Here is a 27344-nt window from a genome sequence, read left to right on the forward strand (position 1 = left end):
TACCCCTCTGCGGCTCTTCACTTGGTCATACTGCCACTTCACGTGCTACCAAATCTGAAGATGGCTGCCAGAGGCGGGGCTTAGGTAGAGGGCAGTCATTGGCTGTGGTCAGTATGACGCAGAGATCAGTGATTGGTTACTACTACGAAAGACAGATCAGAAACGAAACTGATACTGATTTTTTCTTTACCGAGGATTCCCAGCCTGACGACGGGGAATATTCATGAGCATGTGAATCCATGCCAGACCCATGCTGAAGAACAGTTACAGGTAAGTAACTTGTTCCATATTGGCCTACGCCAAGCTGCTTATAAACCACTTGCGAAGCAATCCGTGTTGCAAGGTCCTGACCTTAGAATCCATGTAAGCCGCCATTTTAGGTCAATCCGCCATTGTAGGTTCTCTGTAAAGTCACCCTGTGAGTTAAAATGGTGGACGATGTCATTCCGAAATACAACATGGCCGTCTTGACCTCTGTGTGTAACTAATATGTAACTTGCCTGCAGGCCACTTGTTGGGGTCATGAACTGAGACCTTGTCCTTCGTTGTCCTATGTGTAAAGGATTACTTGCGCCAATGAAACTAATCCGCGAGCATATGTTAAGAACAATGTATCCAAACACTGAACTAAGAACACTTGTGTAACTACATTGTATTAATGTTTGAGAAGACCTTTATGAGAAATCCTAACATACACTGTTGCCGTGTAGGCTTGTTGACGTATGTATTAAAGGCAAACTTGTTGCATGTAGATGTGCGAACTCGCTATGAACCCTAGATCAGTAATGTATTAGAGGAATATTAACCCGAAGTAGGGTTGGACATCATGTTCGCAAATGGTATAAAAGAGCAACGAATTCTAATGCACAGCGTCTCTCACTAAGCACACTGAACCACGCTGGAGTTCGTTGTGTTGTACCGAGGGCCGATAGCTATCCGTTATTTTACTGTTCAGTATAAATGAAAGATCTTTGTATGTTCCTTTGTAACCCATGTTCGGTGCATTTCCTTTTGGGGTACTCGGCCTCGATATTTTGATTTTGATTTCACATCCTTTCTGAAGATAGGGTGCTATTAGCATTTCTGAGGAGGCACACTGCCCTTTGGGCCCAGTTGGCCATGGTCTCTGGATCAAGCAGTTCCTCAGTGTCCTTGGCTCGCTTTGCTAAAGCCATGATCTTGGCAGTGGGACTTGCCATGTCGAACACCTTCTCTTGGCAAACTTTGCTGCTCGTTCCACGCCTTTCCTAAGATTCCTGGAGGCTTTGGATATGAAGGTGATCATCTTAGGGTCCAGTGCTGGCATTTCCACCACTTTGGCGTTCAGAGCTGATCCGCAGCCTCACTTCCTTATCGATGGGCTTGTAAATCATGTACGATGCCACTCTCGGTGAAGCTAAGCAGACGTTCGACCTCGGATGCACTATAGTCTCAGGGTCAAACATGTCGGTTATTTCTTCTTTGGGCTCCTCTAAATGCTTCACCTTGTATTTTCTCTTCCCACCTTAGCACTTCCGAGAGGATTTGGAGTCGGACACTGCTGGATATTAGTAGTTCTCCCCTATATTTTGCGCCCCTGGGCAAGGGGGTAGGAAGCTCTGCACAGTCAACTGCATAATTAAGGCTTTTTTCAGCCTTTCGAAGGCTTCTACTGCCTCAGGAGGTTTAGTTTCCCTCCTTGATGGGACCCAAGGGAGTCGGAGAATGTTTTCTTTTGCAGGTCTGGTCTCGCCCCATAGTAGTTGCCTTACAGGTAGGCGGTATTGAGGATGTGCTCGAGTTAACTTCGGGACCCCTTTTCCCCAATCAGAGATTCCAGCGCTTCAAGCCTTTTTCCTGCAGTGGGCGCCCCCCTTGAGACTCTGCACTCACCAGGGAATCTGCTAGTACTTTTTTGAAACTGAAAAAAAATATACTTATGCAGGTACTTCCATCTCAGAACGGGCAGCCTGCTAAACAGAACTCCCCTTCATCAAACTCCATGCTGAAAGCTTACAACCTGTAACCTACTGCATCACTATCCTATCTGCAGCCCATGCGCTCCAGTGACACAGATCTGATTCAGAGGCCACTGGTGCTGTTTGGCAGTCGCTGCAACACCAAATTCACTGCAGTGCAGAGGGTGCATTTTCAAATCTGCCCCTCTGTTCCAAAACGCATTTTTATAATTTGTCAATTTGGTGGCAGTATAATGTGGAAATATATCTAGGTTGTGGCATAGTGGCTGATGGTTCACGTTATTAAAATCCACGGTCAAACCTGAGAGTTGAGACTAGCTATAAGAGGTAATGTGGATTTCAGGCACCTGCCTTACTGCGTTCCAGTGAATCAGATAAAAGGCAGGATGCATGCCTCTGACTCTCTGGAAGGAAAGCTAACTCCTCCCTTCTATGGCCTGGGATCGCCCAGTTGGAGACGTCCTGACCGCCTTATTGCAAAGAGAAAATTCCAGCCTCGCAGTATGCGGTTGCACACCAAAGAACCTTATGAGTGCAGGGCTAAAGAAAGGGGGGCTGACCGGCAGAGCAGAAGGGAGAAACTATTCCACCATCCTGATTTTCTGTAGACTTCTGTCCCCCACACTTCCTGCACAGCACTTCTGGGCATGTCGCTCTTCTGGGCATGTTTGTGCCAGGGCTTCTATACCCCTGCCTAAGCTGTGTCTTTCCTTGCATCTCCTTTCTTCTATTTTCAGTTCCCATTATAATAGTTACAGCTTGTAGGCTGCGCTTTCCCGCGCCACCCAACAGCCAAAAGTAAAGCATTGGTATAAAAAGAACCTTTCTTCTGTTTTTAGCAATACATATTCAAGCCTGGTTCCTTCATTCTGAAATTTGATGTTGCGTTTCTTTTCTAAAATTCCAGCATCTTTTTTCTCATTCATTTGAATATTTTTCTAATGGAAGGTAGCCAGGGTTGGGGAGAATTCTCATTTCTGTGGTAATTTGCTTCAACCTTAACCCCTAAGCTCTTTTGCTGGACTTGGGCCTTTTTAATTTCACCCTTGAGTGAGACAGACCTTTCTCTCACTCATGTGTTTTGACCTGATTTGGATTGTGGTTTCGCTGTTTTTGGAGTCTCTCAAACTCCATAGGCATCTACTTTTTGAATGGTGACGCACAGCACCTTCAGTGCAGTGTCACAGAGAACTCCCTTGATTTCTCATGAAGTTTAAATAGCTTTTTCTTGTGTGAACTACCATTCCCAAGAATGGTAAAGTGAAATTGGCTTTACTTACCTTTTTTATCTTTGGTAAGTCCAGCACACACCATCTTATGTGAGTGCTGGGGGGGAAGGGGAGGGGGGGTTACATAGTAGCCCCTTATCCTACATTCTCATGTAACGTTGTTATGTTACCCTCACTACTTTAAATGGCTGGTGGCAGTGGTTCAATTTTTCCTACCATTCTGGTTTTCTGCCGCAGGCTGTAACCTCAGTTTCAGTACAGCACCCATGGGTGACCAGTGTGTAAAAATGGCCCTGGTCGACTTCTTTTTGCTGTTTTCTGTTTGTGAGGTCTTTCTTGGGTCTTACTCTGTGTGGTGAAACAGATTCAAGCCCTTTTTGTCTTCCCTCTTGCCGGCTTCAGCCATGAAGCCAGCCTTTGGCTCCAGTCCGTCTGGACAGGCAGGATGTGAGGTAGTTTCCCGAAACTCCCCTGTCCTTTGCCTGAATGCAACCAGTCCTGATTGGCTGGATGGCTGTCCTTTTAGCATAAGCCTAAAAGGCTTTTTATTGTAATTATCACCCCATTGGTGATTGCTGCTCCATATTAAAAATTGTATTTCCTTTGAATTTTATAAATAAATATTGTATTTTCACCAACCGGCCTTGTTCATGATCCATTGTGAGCTGGGGTATTTGTAAAAGGGTGTGTGATACCAGTTGTGTACCATCTCAAATTGAATTCGCATAAAATAAAGAGGCATATCAGTTGAGCGCCTCATCCTAGGCTGAGACCAAGGGGTGTCGTTTGATTGAAATCCTTAACAGTATACTCTCACTAATGCCAACCAATCACTGATTTCGTAATTTGAAACATGGTTCTTTTTTGCCTTCTGTAACCGCAGTATAATCATCTGCCACACTTTGAATTGTGAACATTAGCCTGCGCCATAGCTAGATAGGATTGTGAATGTTAGCATGTGCCACACTTAGAACTGTGAATGTCAGCATGTTAAATGTCATCTAACCCACTAACCAATATAAGCTCAATCACTCTGCATACTTATATCACTGAAAAATCACACAACCATCTCTCGCACAACAAGCTGCACACATTTCACCACACCGCAACACCACAAGCCACACAAACGGCACACCCGGACTGACACCGATCCAATACTCGCACCGAAGCTCAGCACCCAGTGTCCACTGAGTTGAAGCTGCCAACAGTATACCACTCCTCACTATCCTACTCCCTCTTCACCTTACTAACCGCTCCCACCTTCTCGCTTACAGATCTGCCAGAGCGCCTGGGGACAAATTCCGTTGATGACGGTGCGCTATATAAATACCATTAACATATAATACATCTCACATTTACCCCTCTTGAGATGGACCTGGCTGCTCAGTCACACTAACAACTTGTGTAGTACAGACCTATACCAAAAGGTGGGTTACCTAATACCAAGCAGATAAGTGTTGTGTAGTCTCACACAGTGCAATTACATCAATTCTTACCCAACAGCCAGTCTCCCTCGTTCCCCAGTTTACTCCCAGGACCCGATAGGTTGAAGCCAGAAATGCAGCTTTACATTTGGCATCTGTAGTGAATAATGATATTCTAAAGAGTGCATCGGTCACAGCGGAGAAAGATTGGCCACATTGTAATCCACCTGATTGTTCTACCACTTTGCCTTTAACTGTCACTACAAATTGTTAGATGCGATATGAAACCTTTACACATTTACATTTACAACTCTGGTGGTGTTAATCTACCCTAACTTTCTTTTCTTTTAGTGAGTTTTCACATATTCTCCGATTGATCTGGTTTGAATGGAATTTTATTTAACCATAATTAGCTTTACAGGAAACATATATGCTGTAATGCAAAGGAGGGTAACGCTGGTTCATTTTTACAGGCATTATGATGTACTTGAAGATCGTGTTCCATCCGGTCTTGTGCTGGAGTACCGGAATCTTCTCTCTCAGTGTGATGAACTCTACAAGAGGTTTACAGAGCTTAGGAACACTATATCAAACAGTGGTTCAGAGTCTGAAATGGACAATGTCTCCATGGTAGAAGGAGTCAAAATGTACGAAGAGCTGGAGAATTTCAAACAGAAATTGAAGCTTATTGAAAACCCCTTGCTGAGGTATGTCTGCTTTACTAGTTTGCATGTCTAGGTTGGTATGTCATGGATCTAATGGGGGTGAGCGGGTTGGATAAAGGTTCTTTTGGTTGAGGCAGAAGGTTTATGTTGGTGGATTAAGCTCAAGAATATGCTATGCTGCCTTCTTTCTTGAGTTGTGGTTGTATAGAAATCCTTCTATGAGCATCTGGAAGGGTGTATTTGGGTGCAATATAAACATGGATATTTATTTTCATTTGAGACTTCCTTGATTGTAATTCTTTCATAGTTGTGATTTGTCTTTTTCCTTTTTCTTATGCATATCTTGCAGGTATGTGTTTGGATATCAGAAACCTTCTGCCCTCCAGGCTGCCAGAGCTAAAGGACATCGACCTGCAGATGGAAAGGTGATTCATGTGGTGTCCCTCTCCATGACTGTGAACCTACTTCAGTCATTAACGAGAGACCGGCTGTACCCAGAATCCTGCAATGATGAACTGGAACTACAGGTACAAAAGGGGGTGGGGGGAGACAGGTGCTTGCTTATTAATATTGTAATATTGCATTTTAACCAGTAGTCTGTTTTGCAAATTGAAACCTTATTGTAAATTGTTCTGACTTGGAATCCATTTTGCATTTTCTTTCTTACTCCTTGCATTTCAGCAGATTTCACAGAAAGACAAGTAACGGAAACAAGGCAGTGATAGCTGTTTACAATTGTGGCAAAGCAAGGGCCCAAATTAAGGTCCTGCACCACATAAAATGTCTTGTCACATTTCTTGTCACATTTCTTGTGTCTTTTAGCCAAGAGTGCTGTGTAAATGGGCAATCCCACTTGCCATGAAATTCAGTATTTTTAGTACTTTGGCGTTGAAAATCGTACATCCCAACATGCTCCATGCGAGAGATGTCAGTCATGTTCTGTTTCCTTTTCGGGACTTGGAAACTTATGAGCAAGTCCTAGAGTATGAGTCTCAGAATGAAACTTCTAAATCAGGACTGGATTAAAAGGAATGGTGATCTTTGTCATGCCTGGGCTATTCAAGCAACATGTGTACCAAACGCTAAGACAGTTATCATCCCGATCCTCAGCCAACTGAATAATCTCAAGGGCATGATCCGTTACAAACTCATGCACGTTCCATGGTTTCATAACTGCACTGCTTTGTTGTTTGAGCCTCACCTTTTGAAAGGTAAACCGACATTGAACCTAGGAACAGAGTTTAGGACCCTGGCTCCTTGCACACAACTGGACATAGTATATACGTTGCATACATTTGAAGATCACATCTTCAGTGCCTTAAGATGTATGGACATTTTGGTAGTATCCTGCAAACCTGGATCTGCCCACAACTGTTAGACTTTCTGCAGTGTGTGTGTGCCAGGCTCTTAGTTGTGCGAGAGTCATGACACCGACGACTGTTCCAAATGCCAGTCGCTGACTGCTAAGGCCTTGCGGGAGCATAAGGGGAAGTTATGCTCCTACAGGTAGGTAGGGGTTCCAAACCCAGTAAGTACCGTAAAGTTGCTAAGGGGATGTCCACTGACTATTCGAGAGGTGACTCTTCGTCTTCGTCGGATCTCGGTCCTGGAGTGGTTCCCGCCATTAGTCTTCCTCGTTTTAGCATTCCAGGAAGCGGCATTACCGGTCGCCTTCCCCGTCCTCCTCTGAGGATGGCGCCACAAGGAAAGTGGCTTGTCCTACTAAGTCCTCGACTCCGGAGGAATGGGAAGCCTTCAGGGTACAGATGCTGACGATTTTTCAATCCCAGGGCACAGTTCCGTCCGCGCCTTCGGAAGACGCCGGCAGGGAACAGTCTCGGTCTGTGGCTCGTGCGCCTTCAGGCTCCGGTCCTTGGCACGATACTCATCGGGAACCTTCGAGGTCCTGTTGGACAAGGTTCAGGTTGATCGCCAGAGACCTGCTGCATCCAGATCTCGGTCTTTGTCCCCGGCGCAACTGCAGAAATCTGGTAAGGGCTCGAGGTCGGTGGTGGCGCCATGTCCGTCGGATACAGATGTCAAAGCTTTGCCTTCACACCAGCCCGGTGCCGTCGATGCTGTTGTCGACGCCGATGACGCCTTTTGGCCGGAATTTGTCGGTGCAGGTCCCTGGTTCTGTGGCTCCTCCTAGGAAGGCTACTTCCAAGTCTGTGAGGCCTGGTAAGGATTCCAGACCCTCTTCTGTCCCGAGGCGGAGCTTTTTCTCCCTCTGGATGACAACTATGAGGATAGGTCGGATTTGGAAGTTGATCCTGTTGAGCCTGATGTGGCTCCTGTCTTTTCTGGGGAAAGTCAGTTGGAAGAGTTACATCAATCTCTTCATGATGCCAATGGTTTGGACACTTCCCCTGGCGTGGAGTTTGGCAGGCCTGGGGCTCATGCTGAGTCTTCCCATAGGAGACTTGGCTAGGGTCACTGAGTATCTTGGTTGGTCTAGTCCTCGAAGCTTTTGTTCAGGATGACTTCACTGATATTTTGGATCAAGGTCCGTCCTCTGACCCGCTGTTACCTTTTCATTTGACGTTGCAGAAAAGGGTGGCAGCTGCTTGGCAGACAACAGAATATGTTCCGCGATTAACAAGTTAACTAAAAAAATACTGCCCTTCCAGTAGCGACCCCAGATACCTTTCCTCACTCCACTCCCGAGAGTTCGGTGATTCAGCCAGCTACGGCCACCACGAGGAAGGCGGTGTACCCTAGCATCCCTCCTGATGGGGACGACAAACGCTTCGATGGTTGGGCACGTAATGTGTTTTCTGCGGGCTGTATGGCACTGAAGTTGGCCAACTCCACTGGTGCCATAGCAAGATTTTCACACACTGTGGAATTGTTTCTCTAGCGGCTGAGCATATTCCCGAAGGGGAAGAAAGGGATGGGTTCCTTGGTCTTGTGCAGGATTGCAAGGATGCCATGTGTGAATCCCTTCAGTCGGGCTTGGACACAGTGTTAGCCGGTCCATGGCTGCGAGCACCATTCTACGCAGGGTTTTCTTACGGATGTCTAAGCCAGTCTTTTGAACATGCCCTTTGTTGGCGCTCATTTGTTTGGCAGCAAGGCTGACGAGAGCCTTGAGAGGTTGCAGGCCTCAAAAGCTGTGGCTAAATCTTTGAGTGCAGCTGTGCTTCAACCTCTGCCTTTTCTCCTAGGGGACAGCAGTCAAGGGGAGGTTCCTTTTGTTACTACTCCTCTTTTGGAAGGACGAGAGGAGCCGCCAGTCAAAGGGGTCAACTAAGAAGTACCCGTGGTGGTCAGGGTAAATAGGGGTGCCAAAGCCTCTCAGGCAGCTGCCTCTTTACCTTTGGGTTCCTCCAAGTGCTTCTCTTTGCACTCTGACTTTTGTGAGGATTTGGAGTCTGACACAACAGACTTTGGCGAGGAGTGCTTGTCCCCTATCTTTTGCACCCCTAGGGAAGTGGGTAGGAGGGTTGGCACGGTCAAATGCTTCATGATAGCACCTTGGAAGCTTCTCCAATGCTTAGACAGCCTCAGGAGGCTTCCTTTTCCGATTCTCAGGACCCAGGGAGGTTGAAAGTCTTCCTCTTACGGGGCTGGTCTCTGCTTAATTGCCAACCTGTGAGGTTGTTTAGAAGATGTGCTGTTCGGGGCCTTTCTTAAGGTCATCCCCAATTAGGCACTCAAAGGCTTCTAGCCTTTCATGTAGCGGGCGCACCCCTTGGGCCACACAATTGGACAGTGAGTCTCCCAATACCCTCTTAAAACGGAGTGTCAGTTCTGCATCTTCATCGGGAAAGACTTGGTCCTGACTCCCCACACTCCCGTCACCTGACTTCATTTTGTGCGTCTCTTGCAAAGTCCCTGGACTGGGGAGGCTGAAGGGCACATCCTCTGAGACGAGGTGGGGGGGTGTCTATGGGGATTCCAGCAGCCTTCTTTTCCTTGCTGGCTGTTAAATGCTCCCTGTCTGGAGACAACCATGTGGGACTGGAGTGTGCACTGTACTGCACTGCTTTGTTCACCCTTCCTGCTCGAAATTGAAATGATTGATCTGCAGTAGAATTGCTCGTAATGCGGGCTTAAAGTGCAGGCTGTGGTGTGGGGCAAGCCTGTTGTTGGGATTCGCTGCCCCACTTCGTTAGAAATATTTAACTGCTCTCATGTCATAGATAAGCCGCTCTGCAAATGTCTCTATTAATCTGAGACTGCGTGGCTGAGGCGAAGCCGAAAACCTGCTTGGGTCGGCCGCAATGTGTTGGGGGGGGGGGGGGAGGGGGAAGGGGTGCAGGGCGGGGGCGGGGGTATGTGGGCTTTACAGATTTCAACCGGGGACCTGAAGATACACTCATGTGACCGGCTGCGCTTCCAACTACAATACCCAGCGGATCGATCTTGCACTGCGCAGCACCTGCGCGATCGTAATGTTGCCTAGCGTTTTCACAAGCACATAAAATACATTGCATATATTGAACGCTGCACACACACCTACCTGGAAGGAGGTCCCGCAAAGGAAAAACATACAAATGCAATCTGTAATATGCTCCGAAAAGTTGAAGCTAGAAAGTGAAACACTTCAGGAAGAGCAGAAAAAGAGTAGCAAGTAGGTCCCAGAGACAGGAAATTGACATAGGACTACAAGGAACACTGGGGTTCATGGGATGTGGAGTTTTGGGATAGTTTGTTTTTGGTGATTAAAAAAGTGTTGTGGGAGGAAATATGAAGACTTAAATGGAAGAGTAGGATAAAGGAAATTGAAGCATAATGCTCGCCTGCGGTCTTGACATAGAATGCATACTTCTGGGATAATTGCAGCTTTAGCAGCTAGCTTTCCACACTAATGAAGCATAGACGTAAACATGTTCTCCAATTCTCATAAGATTGCTTGCTCAACCAAAGAAGGTGGGAGGCAGCAAAGGGCGTTGGGACAATCCCCTTCCTGAAATAAAGTCTGTGAGGATAATTTGCATGCCATGCAAAATCCTTTCTCCTCCCCAACCAAACTGGATAGGATTTGGAAAAAAATGAGCACCCGGGACAGTGTACCCAAATGGCTGCTTGATCATCCCTGACTACATTGTATTTCCGGAAGCTTGGATGCGTTCCTGTAACCAGTCTTTCCCCTGCACATTTCCGCTTGATACCGATGGAAAGACGCTGGATACCATTTTTAGGAAAAGGGTTTTTTATTAAATGCTTTTTTATTCATGTTTGGTATAAACTAATATAGCTTTGACCATCAACAAAGTTTCCATTATGTGTTGTAACCCAACCCATTACCAATACCTATTGAAAGTCAGCAACATTTGCCAGCATGTTTCTTTCCCCTGTAGTCCTCCACAGATCGTATATAATTTGAGAGAGCTCCTACCATCACCCCTCACAGTACTTGGTCCTGTAGAAGCTGTAACAAAAGAAAAACATTTGGTACGCCCAGTACATATAAATTGTAGGCCATTTCCTTATGTTGGGTGCATATCAAAGTCCTCCCCCCCGCCCCTCCCCATTGCCCTTATACAGATGTAATTTCCCTCTTGTTGATGGGGTTCTCCCCAGGTCCACATGCCATTTTAGCCTATAAGGAGGTATGGTAGCAAGAGTTCGGCTCAAAAAGTGTCTTCTAAATGTCAGATTAAGCCCTTGTTTGAGATTGCTTTGGTTATGCACGTTTCAAACTTGTTCAGAGTTCTGTAGGCAGGCTGCCTCTCTAATCTCTCTGCAGCACCCAGTGCCTTAGTTGAAAGTATTGTAATCTGTCTGTCCCTGGCTACATATATTGGAAATACACCAGGGGCGATTGTCTCTCCATTGGGGGAATGCATTGGGATGCAGAGCTGGTTCAAACTCTGGGTTATCATGTATGGGGGTTAATGGAGAGGGAAATGGTAGTCCCTTTTTCTTGGCTAGTGCATCCCAGACTTTGCATATAGTTTGTTACTGGGTTAATGTATAGGGATTTGCATTAGCTCTGTTTAGGTACCCATGTTCTCCAGAGTGGCATTCTACTCGAGGCTGTATTCATCTACCACCAAGGTTTGCCAGAGTGGGTTTGACACCATTCCCTAAATAGTCTTAGCTGTGCTGAGTTGTAGTATAGGAGCACATCTGGAGCTTGGAGACCTCCTTTTGTTAGCATCACAAATAATCTTATTTGAGACTATAGCTTACTTGTATTCCCAGATAAAATTGTATAGGACTCTTTGCAGTCTGAATATATGTAGTTTTATTATAGGGTTTTGGATCACTTGGCATAGGTAGAGCAATATCAGCAGTACACAGATTTTAATTGGAATGGGGTCTTCCAAACCAGTAGTGCTAAGTTTCAACTGTTTGAGCCTGGAGTTTGCGTCTTTTAGCCCTATATAAACCTTGGAAGTTTGCTGTTGGGTAAATTCCTAGATCTTTAATGGACTGCAAATTTAAAGGGAAGGGTTGCTTGATGGGTCTCTACTTCTTGTTGGGTAGTTGGATTCAATATTATTTGTTCTGGTTAATTGTGAAGCCTGTGAAGAAACTAATCATTGACCGCCTTCATTAGCCACTAGGGGTGGCAGGTGTGGTGATGAACAGTGATTCCCCAAGAAAACCTGGCCTGGGACCCTTCTCAGGTGGCTTGGGAAAGGCAGACTTTCTGATCCCGACCCTGGGGGTGGTGGTCTGCGGGAGGATCACATGAGGTGGGGGGGAGGAGTGGGTCAGGGGGAATGGGACACCCCTTGTTCATCTCCCCTCCCCCCCTATACTCCCTCCCCCCCTATAGAAATGACCATCACCTGTGGTAGACTGAAGGGCTTAAAAGGCCCCCCCCCCCTCAGGTGCAGGCCATGGGAAAGAAGCAGAAACTGAGTCAGCAGGAAGCTGTTGATTCATACAGGCAGCAGACGCAGAAGCTGGGGGAGGGAGAAGATGCCAGGACCAATACTGGGCAGAAACCAGCTGCCGGTCCTTAGAGGGTCTTTGCATGCAGAAGTCTGAAGTGCAGAGGTCATGCAACGGGAAGCATACACTCTGAGGACCTGTTCTGCAGCTGGAAGCAAAAGCTAGGGAAGCTCTTTCCCAGGAGGCTGTCTCCGGTGGCTGGTATGCACAAGAGGACCTTGGGAGCAAAAGGAGCTCTGGTTGCAGCTGGCCACGAGAAGCAGTTTTCCGGGTTGCAAGAAGCCGCAGAAGTCCTCCGAACAGTGAGGGGATCGGATGCACACATCTTACCTGCTGAGTTCCGACTGGTAGTCACCCCGGAGTACTCCCTACCTACTTGCATGTTCATGGTAAGCGTTCATCAAGTAATGAGCACTTGCGTACTTGTGAAAGTGATTTTAAATACCCAACTATTAAAAAGCAGCGAAAGCCGTATTTGACAAAACCAAAGACTAACTTTCAGCGTGTGAGTTTGTGGAATACGCTGCAACCCGATGGGGCGATATTAAGAACTAATGCATACAACTATTACCTAAGCCAAGAGACTAAAACCAAGGCAAAGCAAATTTGCCAAAGGCAAGAGTGCTATGGAAAGGTCCAGAAGTTGTGAAACTTTTTGCCCATACTTTGTAAAGCATATAGCAAAAGCTGGTATAAACCCACATTGCCAAAGCAGAGGAAGGGCAGAAAAAGATCCTACCCTTGTCAGTATTTGGTTACATGTGCAGTAGGGAAACAAGGGTGGCAAAACGGCTGCTCTTCTGGAAAAGGTTTTTCAGAAGGATAGGAGCATTATTTGCAGAGAAATATTACAAAGTACCAGTGAGAATCTTGTTTTCCCTGAAGAATTAAGTTTGAACAAGCAAAATGATATATATTGTGAAGCTGTTGTGAACCTCTTGTCAGTCTATCGTGCAGCAATTCGCAACCACAAAAGCACTTGTGAAACGCTATTCCAGCAGGGTAGTATACCCAGATTGCAAACCTTTAGAAGAATAGGCCTGACGTGGGAGTAAACCAGGTGTGAATTGATGTAGGCCTGGTATGGAAGTAAACCAGGTAGAAGTTGAAGTGCTATAAAGTGATCCTGACAGACAATTTGCGTTGCTTGTGGTGCTGAAGAAAGGACTGTCAATCTGCTGTAACAGTTATATTTATTTTGAACTCTTCAGTTGTGGCAAATCATCCTGACCAAGAAAATTATTGTTGCTATTGACAAACTGAGAACATTTTCTTTATTTGAAGAGGATAAATCTTACACAGCCTATTTTATTTGTTTAATAAATGCAATATTGGAACGTTCCGTTGACCAGTCGAAATTTCAAAGAACTGGGTTGGAATTTAGTTACAAATTAAGATTTCGGTATTTCTTTTGGCACTGTGGAGAAAATCCTGCTTAAATCTGGGGAAGGGGAATTCACCCAGGCTACAAGGAGAGACTGTAGTTACATTACAAACTCAATTTTCTATAATAATTTTGATGCCTTTGAATTGCTATGCATTACCTTTTTTTTTATTGTATGTATGTATTTGAGTATTACTACTCTCCGGTGCTGGGTTGAGGCTGTGTGAGGCTTTGTGCTCGAAGCACCATAAGGAATTGTTTTAAAAAAAGTAATTTTTGCCGCCCGCGACACAGCGTGTTGTCCTAGCTTCCCCTCTCCTGTCAGTGTTTTGCCTTTGTGTGCCCTCCCTCCCCTGCGCTCCTATTGGCTGCTTGACCCTTTTTAGTGGCCAACCTATACAGCCCCCTCGGCTAAGGGGAGCTCCAGTGTTTGCAGCTCTAGTGGTGTGTGCCGTGTCCACCGTGGTAGCATGAGGCCTGCAGCTGTCAACCTGTTGCAACTTTTCAGGTGAGTTGATTCTGGGCGTTTTTTTGTGCTGTTCAAAATCTGAGCCTTTTTTCCTTCTAGTAAAGTTGAATCTGGGTGTTTTGCATTCTGGTAACTCTCACTGTTACTGGGGGTCTCTGTAGACTCCCTCCCACCCTAGATCCCACATGCAAGGCATGCCATTCACTGTTAGTTGTTCTCCTACTGTGGCTTCCTTTGTTGTGACCCTGACCCCCCCCACTCCCCCATCCCCCTGCCGTGCATCCAGAGTTGTGTGCCACAGGGCTGTCTCTCTCTTCCCTCAGGCCCTTTTCCTCCCTCCTACCGCCTTAGCACCCTCTATGGTGCTCGTTGTTTCGTCCATTTTCTCCAACTGCTACTCTATCTACTATCCCTCTCACTAAGTCGAGGAAGAAGTTCAAGAGGGACATCCTGGTCTCCAACCTAGGCCCCCCTATCACTGACTGCTACTTCAGTGCTCCCTCCAGACAGACCCTTATCAACCTACTCTGTCGTTCCCTCTCCATACCTATGGACCCCTCATATGTTCTGTTATCTCCCCTTTTTCCTCCTCTCCATGTAATGGTGGCACTCTGGGAGGCCCTCCTGGCTCCCTTCCACTCCTTCAAGATCATCATTTATGTCTATCTGAATTGCAACTTCTTGGTCCAGGGCCCTCGGCGCACTCTACTCTTTTTTTTTTTTTTTTCGATAGGCGTGTCCCCTGTCTTATCAATTTCTTTCCTTCTCCTACGGACACCCCTCTGGCTCTTCCACCTCCCTCTTCCGACACCCCTCTGGCACCCACTCCATCCTCTGTCTACTCTGCCATCTCCTTCTTCCTCCTCTGCCCACTGTCAGGCCCCTCTACCACCTCTGTAGGGCATACCTCATGCCTGTCCCCCTCCACGGCAGTCTTTCTACTCTTAACTCTTGCTCTGCTGTCAAACATTCCTCCACCATCTGCCGATTCCTCAAAGAACTTTGACACTCCTCTGTGATGGCTACACAATCCTCTCCAAACTCAGAACCAACTGTATAGGAAGTGGAATAGCCATGATCTTCCTGGAGTGTATCCCTAATTCTGTCATTCCTACGCAGGCCTACTCCTCCTTTGAATGCCTTGTCTTCAGGCTCTATCTCGCCTGGCCTCTTACTGTGGCCACCACTTACAGGCCACCTGGCCAGGTCGCTCTCTTCCTCTCAGAGTAGGCCGGCCTCTGCTCCTCTCTCCTTGCCTCTACCTCTCAACTTCTCCTCGTAGATCTCAACATCCACCTGGATTCTTCTAACCCCTCCTCGGGCCTCTTCTGCAATCTCTGCGACTTTCTATTTTACCCTCCGGCCCGACACACACTGCCGGGCACACGCTGGATGTTCTCATCTCTTTAGTCATCCCACTCTCTAACCACTCCTCTTGGACTGACCATTTTAGTCTCTCCTCCCACCTGATGCTCTGTCCCCCAGGTGAAGCTGACCCCCTGTACTGCCACACACCTTACCAGTCATCCGGCCCATGAAGTGCGTTTCAGTGGAGGCCTTTGCTGCCACTTTTATCTCCTCCTACACCTGTGGCTGCCTCACACCGACACAGCCCTCTCTAACCTGCATCTTTCTCTCACACTCTTTATATTCTTGCCCCTGTCATGAGGATCTGTTTGAAGACCACCTCTAAGTGTAACTCTTGGTAGGACTCTGACCTTGCCACCCTTAAACGCAGGTGTAGGGTGGCTGAGAGGAAGTGGAGGGCATCAGGCGCATCCTCTGACAAACTGGCCTGCCGGCTACTCCAAAGGCAATACAGACTGTGTCCTGTCCAAGAAGAGAGCCTACATCCAAGCCTGCGTCTCTGCGGCCTCCTACAATACGTCTGAACTCTACAAAATCTGCAAGCTGCTGGCCAATCAATCCTGCTGCAATCTCTACCTCTCCTGTTCCCTCCCAGGCCCTTTGCACGGCACTGGCTTCTCACTTCACCACTAAAAACTCAGGACATTCTCTCCTCGTCCTCTTTCTCTCTCGGCCCCTCTCCCTCTCCTTTCTCCTCTTTCCATGTGTTCACTCCTGACGAGGTTTCTAGACAAGTCTGATCTGTGAAAGTGTCGTACAAGCAGGTACTCCCCGGCTTCTCCAGAACAATCAAGGACCACATCGACACCCTCTCTCCAGCCTTGGCTGATTTCTGCAATCATTCTTTTTTGCCACTGCAACTCCCTTGTCACCCCCTCCCAAAGAAGCCTTCTGCTGATCATTCCTCTCCGGAAAACTACTGCTCGATCTCTCACTCCTTTCCTGGGCAAATTCCTGGAAAAGCTAGCCATCTCCCATCTTAGTCTCCATACTGAATCTGTTGGCTGTCTCCACAACCATCAGTCTGGCTTTAGAGCAGCCAGAAGCACGGAAACTGATCTAAACACCTGTGAAGACCTGCTCTCTAATATCGATTGTAGCCTTCCTTCTGTCCTCATCCTCTAACTTTTCTCTGCTCTCAACACGGTCAACCACGCCATCCTGATCAATCATCTGTGACAACCTGGCTATCACGGATAATGGCCCTAGCCTGCTTGACCACCTTCCTCTCTGATTGACCCTCCCAGGTCCAACTGGGGTCCTTTCTCTCCACCTCTCTCCACATGTGGTGTTCCCCAGGGCTCTAACATCTCACCCTGGTTCTTCAACCTTTACATGGCACCTCTGACCCTGCTCATCTCTACATTCTCTACTAACTTTCAGTGTTATGCGGATGACACTCTGCTCTCCTTCAGGCTCCACTCTGCCTCCTCTGCTCTCTCGCTCTTTCCTGACTGTCCGCGATTCAGGAATCGTGTGCCTCTAACAATCTATGCCTTAATGCCAGTAAGACCGAGATCCTTCTCATTCGGACACCTGCTCCCACTTTCCCCTCATTCACTCTGTCCGCCCTCCTTGGGCCCTCTACCTGTCTTCCTGGGAGGCAAAAAACCTTGGTGTCCTCTTGGACACCACCATCTCCTTCTCTCCTCACATCACGGACCTCTAGTCCCACTACCAGCTGCACCTCCTCAGAGGTATTCTACCTTTTCTCACTTTTCCCCAGAAGCTCACTATCTCCAGAGCCCTGGTTCTCTCTAGGCTGGACTACTGCAACAGCCTCTTTCTAAAGATTCCTGCCTCTATTCTTCGCCCTCTGCAGCTAACCCAGAACAGGACTGTGTGACTTGTCCTTTGCCTCAAGCACAGGGATTATAGCTCTCCAGCCCTGACATTTCTCCGGTGGCAGCAAGGATCAAGTTCACGACCCTCTGCATTGTCCACAAGGCTTTCTGGGGCTGGGGACCACACTATATCCTACTCTCTACCTAAGCACTTGGGGGTAGATCTTTCCTCTGCTGGTGCCTCCCTCTCGAACAGGCTCACTGCGTCTCTCAAAATTGAGCAGGACCACCTCAGGTTCTGAAAGCAACTCAAGACCTTCCTTTGTGCTTCTGCTTTCTCATTCTCCCCTGCTGCTGATCTTGTCTTCTGCACTAACTGGTTACCTGGCCTTCCTCTGAACCTTATGAGGACCAGGCTCCTTCACGACCAGTAGCCCCATGCACTGCCTCCGGGCCTACCGCGCACTAGGGACTGTATCTGCAACCCTACAGTCCCCTGCCTCCTTGCACTTAGAGCTGGCCACCCCGGCGGCACTTACTTGAGCTTTGCTTCTCCAGCATTGGATCTTTCATGGATTCACATGCTTAGAATATTCCCCGTCGTCAGGCTGTGAATCCTGTGAATCCATGAAAGATACCAATGCTGGAGAAATGGAGTTAAAGGTAAAAACTATTCCCTTATTGCACTCTCCCCTTCTCTCCCCCTGGCACTTCTCCTCTTCCTTACCCTTGCACGATCTGAATTGCACCATGCCTAGTAAGATAATTTGATTTGTTACCCTTTGTCTTCCCCTTCCTTGTCTTGTGCCTAGAAATACTTGTGTACAGGCACGTTATAAATGACTTAACATATCAGGGACTGATGTCCTTTTTAGAGTGTCTTTTAGTTTATTTTCGGCAGGGAAATCATTGTTGGAGTAGGGATAGTGAGCATTTATTCAACCTTCTAATTTAATGAAATGGAATTTGTTGAAAATACTTTACAAAGTTGTCCGCCTCACATTTCTGACCCCTCACAAGGGTTGTTGTGGTCTTACAAGAACACCTTGAGCGAACATCACTAATTTGTGCTTTGTGTCCAAAGGTGCATCCCTGAATCTTTGTTCACTCCAATTCTTTTGGCTAGGGGCTTCATGACTATGGCAAAGGGCACTGGAGATGGTGGTCAACCTTGTCTAGTGCCTCATTCTAAAGTAACTCTTTTTTGGAACAGTGGCCATTGATTCAGATCTTCGATTCAGGGTGTGTGTGTAGAAGGCAAATACAAATTTAATATAATGGTCTCCAAAGCCCATCCATCCATTCTATCCAGGAGTGGTGTGCCGCCAATGATCTCTGCCTTAATGTCTGCAAGACAGAGATTCTCCTTATCGGCACACCTGCACCATCCTTTCCTGCCACTCTGGCTGTCCTCCCACGGCCCTCTTCCTGCTTCCACCTGCGAGGCGAAGAACCTCAGGGTCATTTTAACTCTACGCTCTCCTTTTCTCCTTACATCTCTGACGTCTCTAAAAAGTCAAACTACCAACTGCACCTCCTCAGAGGTATTTTTACTTTCCTCTCCTTCCCCCCCCCCCAGAAGCTCACTGTCTCTAGAGCTCTGGTTCTCTCAAGGCTGGACAACTGCCACAGCCTCTTTCGAAATTTGCCTGCGTTCACACTGCAACTCATCCAGAACAAGACTGCAAGAATTGTCCTTGGCCTCAAGCCCTATGATCGTATCTCTCCAGTCCTGAAATCTCTTCATTGGCTCCCAGTGGCAGCAAGGAATTCAAGACCTTTGCATTGTCCAAGGCTTTCCGGCGCCTTGGTCCACATTGCCTTCTACTCTCCCTCCGTCAATACCTCGAGCTCTTCGCTTCTCCACCTCCAACTCTCTCTAGTTCAGTCGCTTCTCCAAGCAACGATTTAGGGGTAAATCTCTTTCCTCGTCTGGGGCCTGCCTCTGTAACAGCATACATGCCTCTCTGAAACTTGGGGAGAACCATCTTCGGTTCCGGAAGCACCTCAAGACCTTCCTCTTTGCTTCTGCCTTCGCTCTTCCTCTCCCCTGCTGATTTGTCTGCTTCGGCACCGGGCACCTGGTTAACCTCTGATTTACAGGCCCAGGTCCCTGCCCACCCTAGCCACACACCTGCACTGCCTCGCAACTCTTGCACTTGTGTATGAACGCGATACAAATAAAATATCATATTGCATCGCCACAAGCGCATGTTTCCGCTTTATCTGCATCTAGTGAAAAGAGGATTGAGGGGACTTTTGGCAATCTGGTGGATTCATCAATTACGTGTGCAATTTTCATAATGTTATCAAATGTCTGCCATCTGTTAATAAAAACCAGCTTTATCTTGGTAAACGAGTCTGGGTAGGAAGTCTTCTAATCGGGTGGTGAGAATTTTTTGCATAGATCTTGGCGTCCACATTTAGTAATGCAGTGGGTGTGTCTGAGCTACCTTCTTCTTGGTCTTTCTCTCCTTGGAGATGAGTTAGTGTCTTATCCCATTGGGCGATAGACTGCCCCCCACCCTTATGCTAAGGAATAGTGGGCGGAGAGGGGCTGTAAGCCCTGTAATGCAGGTTTCATAAAATGGTTTAGTAAGCCCATTTGGCACCCTGAGCTTTACTATCTTTTAGTGCTTTGACAGAAGAATTTCTTCTTTCTTGATGGGTTCATCTAGGTGCATCTTCTGTTCCTTAAAGATCTGCGTTGGGTTGATTTGCGTGATCTGGGATTTTGCATCAGATTGACTGATTTGCTCTTTTGCTTAGTGTTTTGTAATCATCACGGAGGAGGTTTAATTTGGATTCCTTGTTGTAGTCTTTTATTACTGTAGGGGTCTTGATCGACCAGGCATAGGATTTATGTAATTTATTCCTCATCGCGTTGGCTAGTAGACTGTCTTCATTGTTACTTTTTTCATAATATTTCATATTAAGCATTCTCTTTGGGTTTTTTCCTGCCTTATTCCTAGCTGGTGTATTACCTTGTTTTCGGACCCCTCTAAGCTTGCGGAGGACCTTGTTTGGGTTAGTAGTTTGTTTGGTCTAATTCTCATAGCTCTTGCAGTAATTTTTTTTTTCTTTCTTCGTTTCCCTGGTTTTACCTAAAGCCAATATTTCCCTTCATCACCCCCTTAAAGGGATCCGAGTTGTGGTTGTGGGAGGTTTTATTCAGATTTGTTTAATTCAAAGTATTGTTTGATTTGGTGTTAAATTTTGTCTCCGGCTAACTGGTCTCTTATCTGTTGCGAGCTAATATCCATGTTTTGGTTTTCATGGTATGTGTGGGGACTGTCCGCAGTATGGACCGTAGAAGGCAGTGGTCTGAGGTCATACTATTACCCATCTTTCGTATTCTTGCTGTTTATTTTAGTAGGTTTACCATAATGTGCATAAAATGCAGTTTAACGATTTCGACAGTGGTTCATAAACCCATTGGGGTAAAATGATCATATTGCGTACAAAAGATCCAATTCATAACTATCAGAACACTCAACAGGAATGTTCTCTGCCTATTCCATGCTTTAGCAAGAAAGGCAGTTATCGCAAATAGACAATTTCCTCTGTGTACAGCCTTACACAAGTCCAGAGCATCAATTATCGTCCGAACATTGAGGTTTAAACAAAGGAACAAGTCATGATCGAATATCATTCAATTGGTGACACTTCAATAAGAAATGAAACGCATCCTCATGGGAGCTCTCACACATGGCGTAATTTAGGGTTTAAAATATTCCAGTTAACTTGTAAAGGTAAGATTCCTAAACACAATTTAGTGTATAAAATCCTCTGACTGTGCCATGAGCCAAGTAAAATAGTTTTCATAGCCGAAAAAGCTTTTAGACTTCCATGTATTCAATTGCAAATGGTTTTGCATGTGCTCTATCCAGTAGGCCCCCCTAGTGCCGAGTCCCATTAAGCTTTCTTCAAGGGATTGGTAAGTGTCTTTGATTTACCTCAGGACTGGTCCATTTTTGCCTTAAAAACATGTCTACCATGGCACCCTTCTAAACGGTCAGCTCTTCGTGGGACCATAATTTAGGCTAGAGGAGTACTGGTTTAATTCTAATATCGTATTCAACTCCCAGCACACCTAATTCAATTTTAACTGCAGAAGGAAAGTTTCTTAAAGAATTTGTTTTCACTGATAACTAAGTTTTCGATGCTCGATTGGCCCCACAGTTCCGCTTTATAAAGGGCGGAAGGTTGAGCCTTGGCACTGTGAACTTAAAGTGTAGGTTCTACAACTTCTTTTTTAGAAAAGTTCAGTATCTCCTGAACAGCACTTTAGAGTGGGATAACGATTGACTATCTGGTTGCTCAAAGTCCCTTTATTGTTAAAGCGCAACCCCAGATAGTCAGTGTGTGAATTGCTCTTAACAATAAACTATTTAAATGTATGCTAATTGGCAGCGATTAAATATTACAAGTCATAGCCTTAGTTTTAGTTTCAATAATTATCAATAGGCCAAAAGGCTAGGTTGATGAAGGGACCACACCTTCAGCAAAAAGGAGGAAGCTTTGCTTGAGTCTACTGAAGAGTTTAACATTTTTAAATATCATTAATAGAGGGAAAACGATAGTGGGGCAATAACACAACCTTGGCACACTCGTTTGATTACAGCAAAAATGTTTTTGTTCAGCTGGTCCCCATCCTAAGGCTGCCTCATTCTCTGTACAGAGTGACCTAATGGCATGTAACAGCTCTGGCGGGATACCCTGTCTTGCTAAAGATGTCCACAATAAATCTCGCTTAACATTGTCAAGCGCTGCTTGGAGTTTTTTGCAAGACCTATTTTTGTATGACGTGGGCTAATCTAAAAGATTGTTCAATAGTTCCCATCCATTTACGGAAGCCTACCTGGCCATGGCATCGGACACTGTTTTCTGTGGGCCATTGGCTTAAGCTATTTTCGTGGAAATGTGCATGTGTGTTAACTGGGCAGTCTCAGAGGGTTATTGGATGGTAGTTGGCTGGGTCATTTTGATTTCCCTTTTAAAAATGGGTATGATCTCAGCCAAGATGTTGGCGGGTTTGCTGTAGCTATAATTAAATTGAACATTACTGTCCATATGTTCATGTTGTGGGTTATTGTTTGAATAGCTTGATCGACAATGCATCCAGACTCGGCGCTTCATAAGATTATTGCAATTATGGAGACAATTTAACCATTTTCAATGAGAACACCAAATAGTTGGATTAGTTGATTTTCTCTGTAATATCTTGGGTATCTATATTGTTAATAGGTGACGTAGAACTATATACTATAAATGTTGGTACCAAATGTTTTCTGGAAGAAATGTCTGATGCAAGGAAACCTTTGCAAACCCATATGTAATTTCCAAAAGGTTGATTGTGAAAGGTTTACCGCATATTTAAGTTCATACCATACGTGTTATAGCTCCTTTCGTTTTTCATTGATCTCCTGTTTTGGTATATAACTTAGTTCTTTGACCAAAAGAGAAATTGCCTTTCTGTTCAGTTTTAAAGAGTTCAGGCTTTAGTTTCCTGCAGTCATTGTTGTACATGTCTGATTTTACTTTAGATTTGAGTATCAAATTAGAGCAAGGGCAGGTGATGACTGGATTAATATTTGCTACTAATTTCTCAAAGGTTGTTACAGCTGTACTTCTGTTTCAGTCGTTGGAGAGTTACTCGCCCAAACGCGGGAGTATTCTGCTCTAGATCTTGATGGACAAATGCTCCTCATTCTGTAAGGAACTCATGGTGGCAACAGTAAAGACAGACACACGTGGTCACAGTTCAAGGGCGTTTTATTAAACTGTGTGAATGAGTGGATGAGAAAAACACCTAATCTAAACCTAAATCTAAGATGGGAGAAAGCTGCGACCATCAAATTATAATAAAGTAGTCCTAGTGGTGTTTTGCCAAATTAAAAAAAGGGCCTAGACGGAAAAAACCTATTGCCAATCCTTGCCGCTAAATTACAAACTAGTGTGGGGTAATGTTCACAAAATGAGAAGTCAGGATGGTATGGCTGGGGTCCCACTTCCCCACGTTTGAAGCATGGGATAAGGCAGGACTCCTGAGCACAGCACACTCCTGGGACTTGCTAGCACGCGGTTACAGTTCAGTTCCAAATGTCAGGGCCTTCCGTGGCAAAGTCTCTTTTACACAGTCTCTTGCTTCAGAGGACCTGAAGTTCCAAAACAAACGAAAAGCTCCTTCAACAAATCTATCACGTTGGGTGATTACCCTTTGCCTTAGGATCCCCCTCTGTCAGATTTCAATCCTTCTCTCAGGGTTGACAATCATTCATTGCGGATATCCCTCGACCGGGTTCACACTTGACAGATACTCAACTTGCTTTATCACATTCCGGGATTCACTCTCATCAATGTTCCCCTTGGCATCCATCCGTCTGGTTCAAATAGCCATTCTAACACAATGTTCACAATCGGACAGCAGGGGTTCCCTTCTAGCTTTTTCTCGGCAACGGGTCAAACTTTCGATTGTACAGGGGATTTAACGTAACCCTTGTAGGACCACTGACCCCTGACGCTGCCCTCTCCTATGGCCTTCTAGTACTTGTAGTGTCAACATAGAAACAAGGGGTGCAGGCATAGTCCTTTGAATGAGCAGTCTTGTGGCACCTGACCACTCTGCAGCTGGCCCTTCTCTGGGCTTTCCCCCAAAAGTTCAGACACAAAGGTTCTCTGTTCACATGTCCTTGCGTTAACAATATGTTGCCGGGTGCAACCTTTCAGCTCCACACAGTCTGGGTTACTAATCGGCTCTCTCCGACTCAGCGGCTGTGCTGAATTCTGGCGTTGGAGTCAAGGATGGTACCACGGTAGCCAGCATACCTCCCCGCCTGGGCTCTCAGCGCTGGAGGCCCCCTTGCACTCTTGACATCTGCCACGCCACACACCAGTTGTATATCCCGGTCTTATTCCTTTTGCAGAGACTTTGCGGGTCTGGGTTGAAAAGGGCAAGGGCACTTCCCTCTTTGTCCTCCTTTCGGGTCTCGCTGCCTTTCGTCTGAGTTTGAACTGCCGGTTCGCAATAGCTGCTGCCCTGTGCGGTTGGTCTTGCTCGAAGTGTGCTCTCGGGCTCTGCCTTTTTATCCCTAAGGGTAAAAGAAAGGGCCGTCGGTTGTGTAATTGTCAATTGCCTGACCCTTGTGTTGGGGTATGTCTGGTAAACGGCTCTGGTGTTACACTTTTGCAGTGTAAGAAAGTGTTTGTGCTGGAAAAGGGGGGCAGGGGGTAGAGCTTCTAAATATCCTACGCGGTAGGATGGAAAACGGGTGTTAATGGGAAGGGGGTAACTCGTCTCACCCTTCAGTGCCCCACTTCCACTCCCCGAAGACCCCCATCTAAGTTATCCCCCCCCCCCCCCCCCACTGGTCCACCCCCAGGAATTGGATCCAATAGTGATGGCTTTGTCCTGGCCGCCTGGATGAAAGATCTCCGGGGACTAGCGGGTGATGCACCTTCAGGTTTCTCACAATTCCTAGGTGACATTGTAGTTTGCGGTGTTCATTTGCAGAATAGATATTTGGCCTTGGTGAGGTACAACTGCGGCAAAGAATGCTAACATTCAGTGTCATGAATCGTGGTCAGTGGGGCTTTTCTTTCCTGATTTTAAGTCGTAGAGGCAGGCAAATCCATGTGGATATGACTATTGCCACATTGTAACCCCTTTTTTAGCAAACTGGGTCCCTAAAGGACCGCATGCCCACGGCAACCCGTATTTCCTGGAATTCCAATTTTAGGAATTCCCCAGGTATAATCTTTGTCTAAAATGCCCTTAATTCACTGGGTGTTAAAATGGCCTGGTAGAAGCAGCACATTCTTGAGAGCGCTACAGGGTTGACTTTGGAAGGTGTCTATCCAATATTCAGCTTCAGAAGATGTACATTGGCATGGTCTGATTTATAGACATTAAAGTTTTCAGATTGTCATAAACGTAACGAAATGCTTGTAAGGAAGCCGTCATGATGTACTAGAATCTGTACATTACCGGTTTGCCCAGGGTGCTGGCTCAGTAGTCTGGTTATCTTTGTCCTATTTGTTTACTTTGGGAGGCTCTGCCAGTGTCTTAATTCTAATTCGGTTTGGTGGATTTCATAGTATATTCGTTCAAGTTGCTGTTTGGCTGCTAAGCCAACCCCTTCTATAGGGGCAGTCCAGGAGTTGCTCTGTACCAACTTCCCAGTTGACCCCATACCAACAGATGATGCAGCAGTGTGGAAAGATAACATTTTATTTTTGTAACTTTACCATCCACTTAGATCCCCATAACCAATTTGTCAGCATATATGATCCTTTTGGAGTCTTGGTATTCTTACCGAAGCCTCGGATTGCTGGTGTCCCTGGTTTTGTTATTGTTTTGTTGGGGGGGAGGAGGGTGGGGGTGATGGGTGCACTTGGTTAATCTTTCTGCATGGCATGCTTTTTGTGTACTCCAAATGGCTTGCAATGTTTTAGCCCCATCTTTGTGGTTTTTGGCCCTTTTCCTACCAGGCAGGGGTGTAATGTGGTCATTTATAGGCAACCTCTCTGAGCTTGAACTAGAACCCCAGAAGTAGGAATTGTGTGTGCTTGGAACTGTTCCATCTGGATATTGGTGTGCAAACGGCCCCAGTACACATCATGGACTGTGTGTAAGGTCATCGTTGGGCCTGAACTGGCCATCTGATTGGACAGTCAACCAGACTTTTGAATGTTGCTCTTCACCTAAACGGTAGGCTGATGTACCCATCACCTGACGATCAGAGTTTTGGATTTTAGAATCTGGAAGAAAAGGAACAGCGAGATCCCTGTTTCCGCTACAAAAACAAATGTTTGAAAGACAACTTTCTTTGGAACAAAATGTGTCCTTTTATGTATTGCACGGAACTTTTGGGGAAAGGGCCCCAAACCAGCCATCTCCCTGGATGAAGTAAATCCTCATCTAAGCACCAGCTTAAAGGTCTTAATTTCTTTCTTAAGATGGTTAATATTAGGTTAAATTAGGTTTTGAGGACTGACTTTAATTAGGGACTGCCTGACGAGCACCAGTTTGTTTGTTTTCTGAAGCTTAAACAAACCATATTTGGTATAGGGACTAGAATAGTCTTTCCCCTTTACATTTATCAAAAAAAGTGTTAAACCATGCCATTGAGTCTATTTAAGCCTTGATCTTAAAATGTAGAAAGCTATGTTCTGATTGAATGTAAACCTACTTTTCTTGCAATGAAGCTCTTCAAAATATGTCTTGTTTAACTAAATTACTTACCCATGTTTTTGAATATTATTTGTTGTTTGTTCCATAATAACATGAGTTTACTTAATAAAAAAAACTTCTAATGGATTGTTATCCCACATATTCCTCTTAGATATCCTCCGATATTCTGTTTGCAGCTTTGGTACATTTCCTCAGCAGAGGGTGCAGTACGTCGTCGACTCGCTGTTCCTCTGTGGCTTCCATCGCGTTCCCGACCATGATGTCCACACTCATATAAGTAGCATGCACTGCGCCTGTTCTCAGTTCAGTTTTTTTCAAATGCTCAGCACATTTCAAAGCGGTTCAAATCGCCTCCGTGATTTTCTTTCATATTGCGTTATCCTATTTCGAGATGTCTACTCCGAAAACCAGGTTTAAAAGATTTACTGATAGCGGGTCGAAGAAGTCCATCACCGATGTGCATCAGATGTCTTTGGTGTCTTGCCACTGATCACAAGGTCAATGATTGCCACTCTTGCCAGTCAATGACCTTTAAGGCCTTGAAGCAGAGGAGAGGAAGCTCGTCCTGGGTAGGCTCCCATCCAAGTCTCCCTCAACTACTCAACAAAGAAAAGGCCCTCCGATGAGAGAAGCTCAAGAGGTATTTCGCCTCCGCAAGAGAGGGCGCTCAAAACATGGTAAGCGTTCTCCGTCGAGGAGCGGTTCGCGACACTTGTTATCGTCGACCTCCCATTAAAAGTCAGAGGCGGCGGTCTAGATTCCACTCTTCTTCAGACTCCTCAACCAATACAAAACTGGTACGTTTCTCAGGTAAGTCGACCTCAAATGCCGAATTGGATGATTTTTGCCTCCAAATGATGGTTTTTGAGAAGGCGTTCCCTTCTGCCCCTTGAATAGTCTAAGAAGGCTTCAGACCCCATTGCACCTCATAAGGCGGACAGTGAGTCTGGAAGTTTCGAGATGGGCCTAAGCCTCCACTCCGAGGCAGGTCGTGTTGACTCCTTTGATGTTGAAACTG

General features: G+C 46.0%; 1 protein-coding gene across 1 annotated transcript in view; it reads left to right on the plus strand.

Moving 5' to 3' along the window:
- The window catches only part of SHCBP1 (SHC binding and spindle associated 1), a 349542-nt gene that overhangs the window by 200539 nt on the left and 121659 nt on the right, over positions 1 to 27344 (plus strand). The window contains exons 6-7 of the mRNA XM_069607070.1: positions 5085 to 5318; positions 5626 to 5803. Of these exons, the coding sequence (XP_069463171.1) occupies positions 5085 to 5318; positions 5626 to 5803 (412 nt within the window). The remainder of the gene's footprint in view (positions 1 to 5084; positions 5319 to 5625; positions 5804 to 27344) is intronic.

The sequence above is a fragment of the Ambystoma mexicanum genome, chromosome 1p, assembly GCF_040938575.1.
Source record: "Ambystoma mexicanum isolate Mex_15411 chromosome 1p, UKY_AmexF1_1, whole genome shotgun sequence".
NCBI lineage: Eukaryota > Metazoa > Chordata > Amphibia > Caudata > Ambystomatidae > Ambystoma > Ambystoma mexicanum.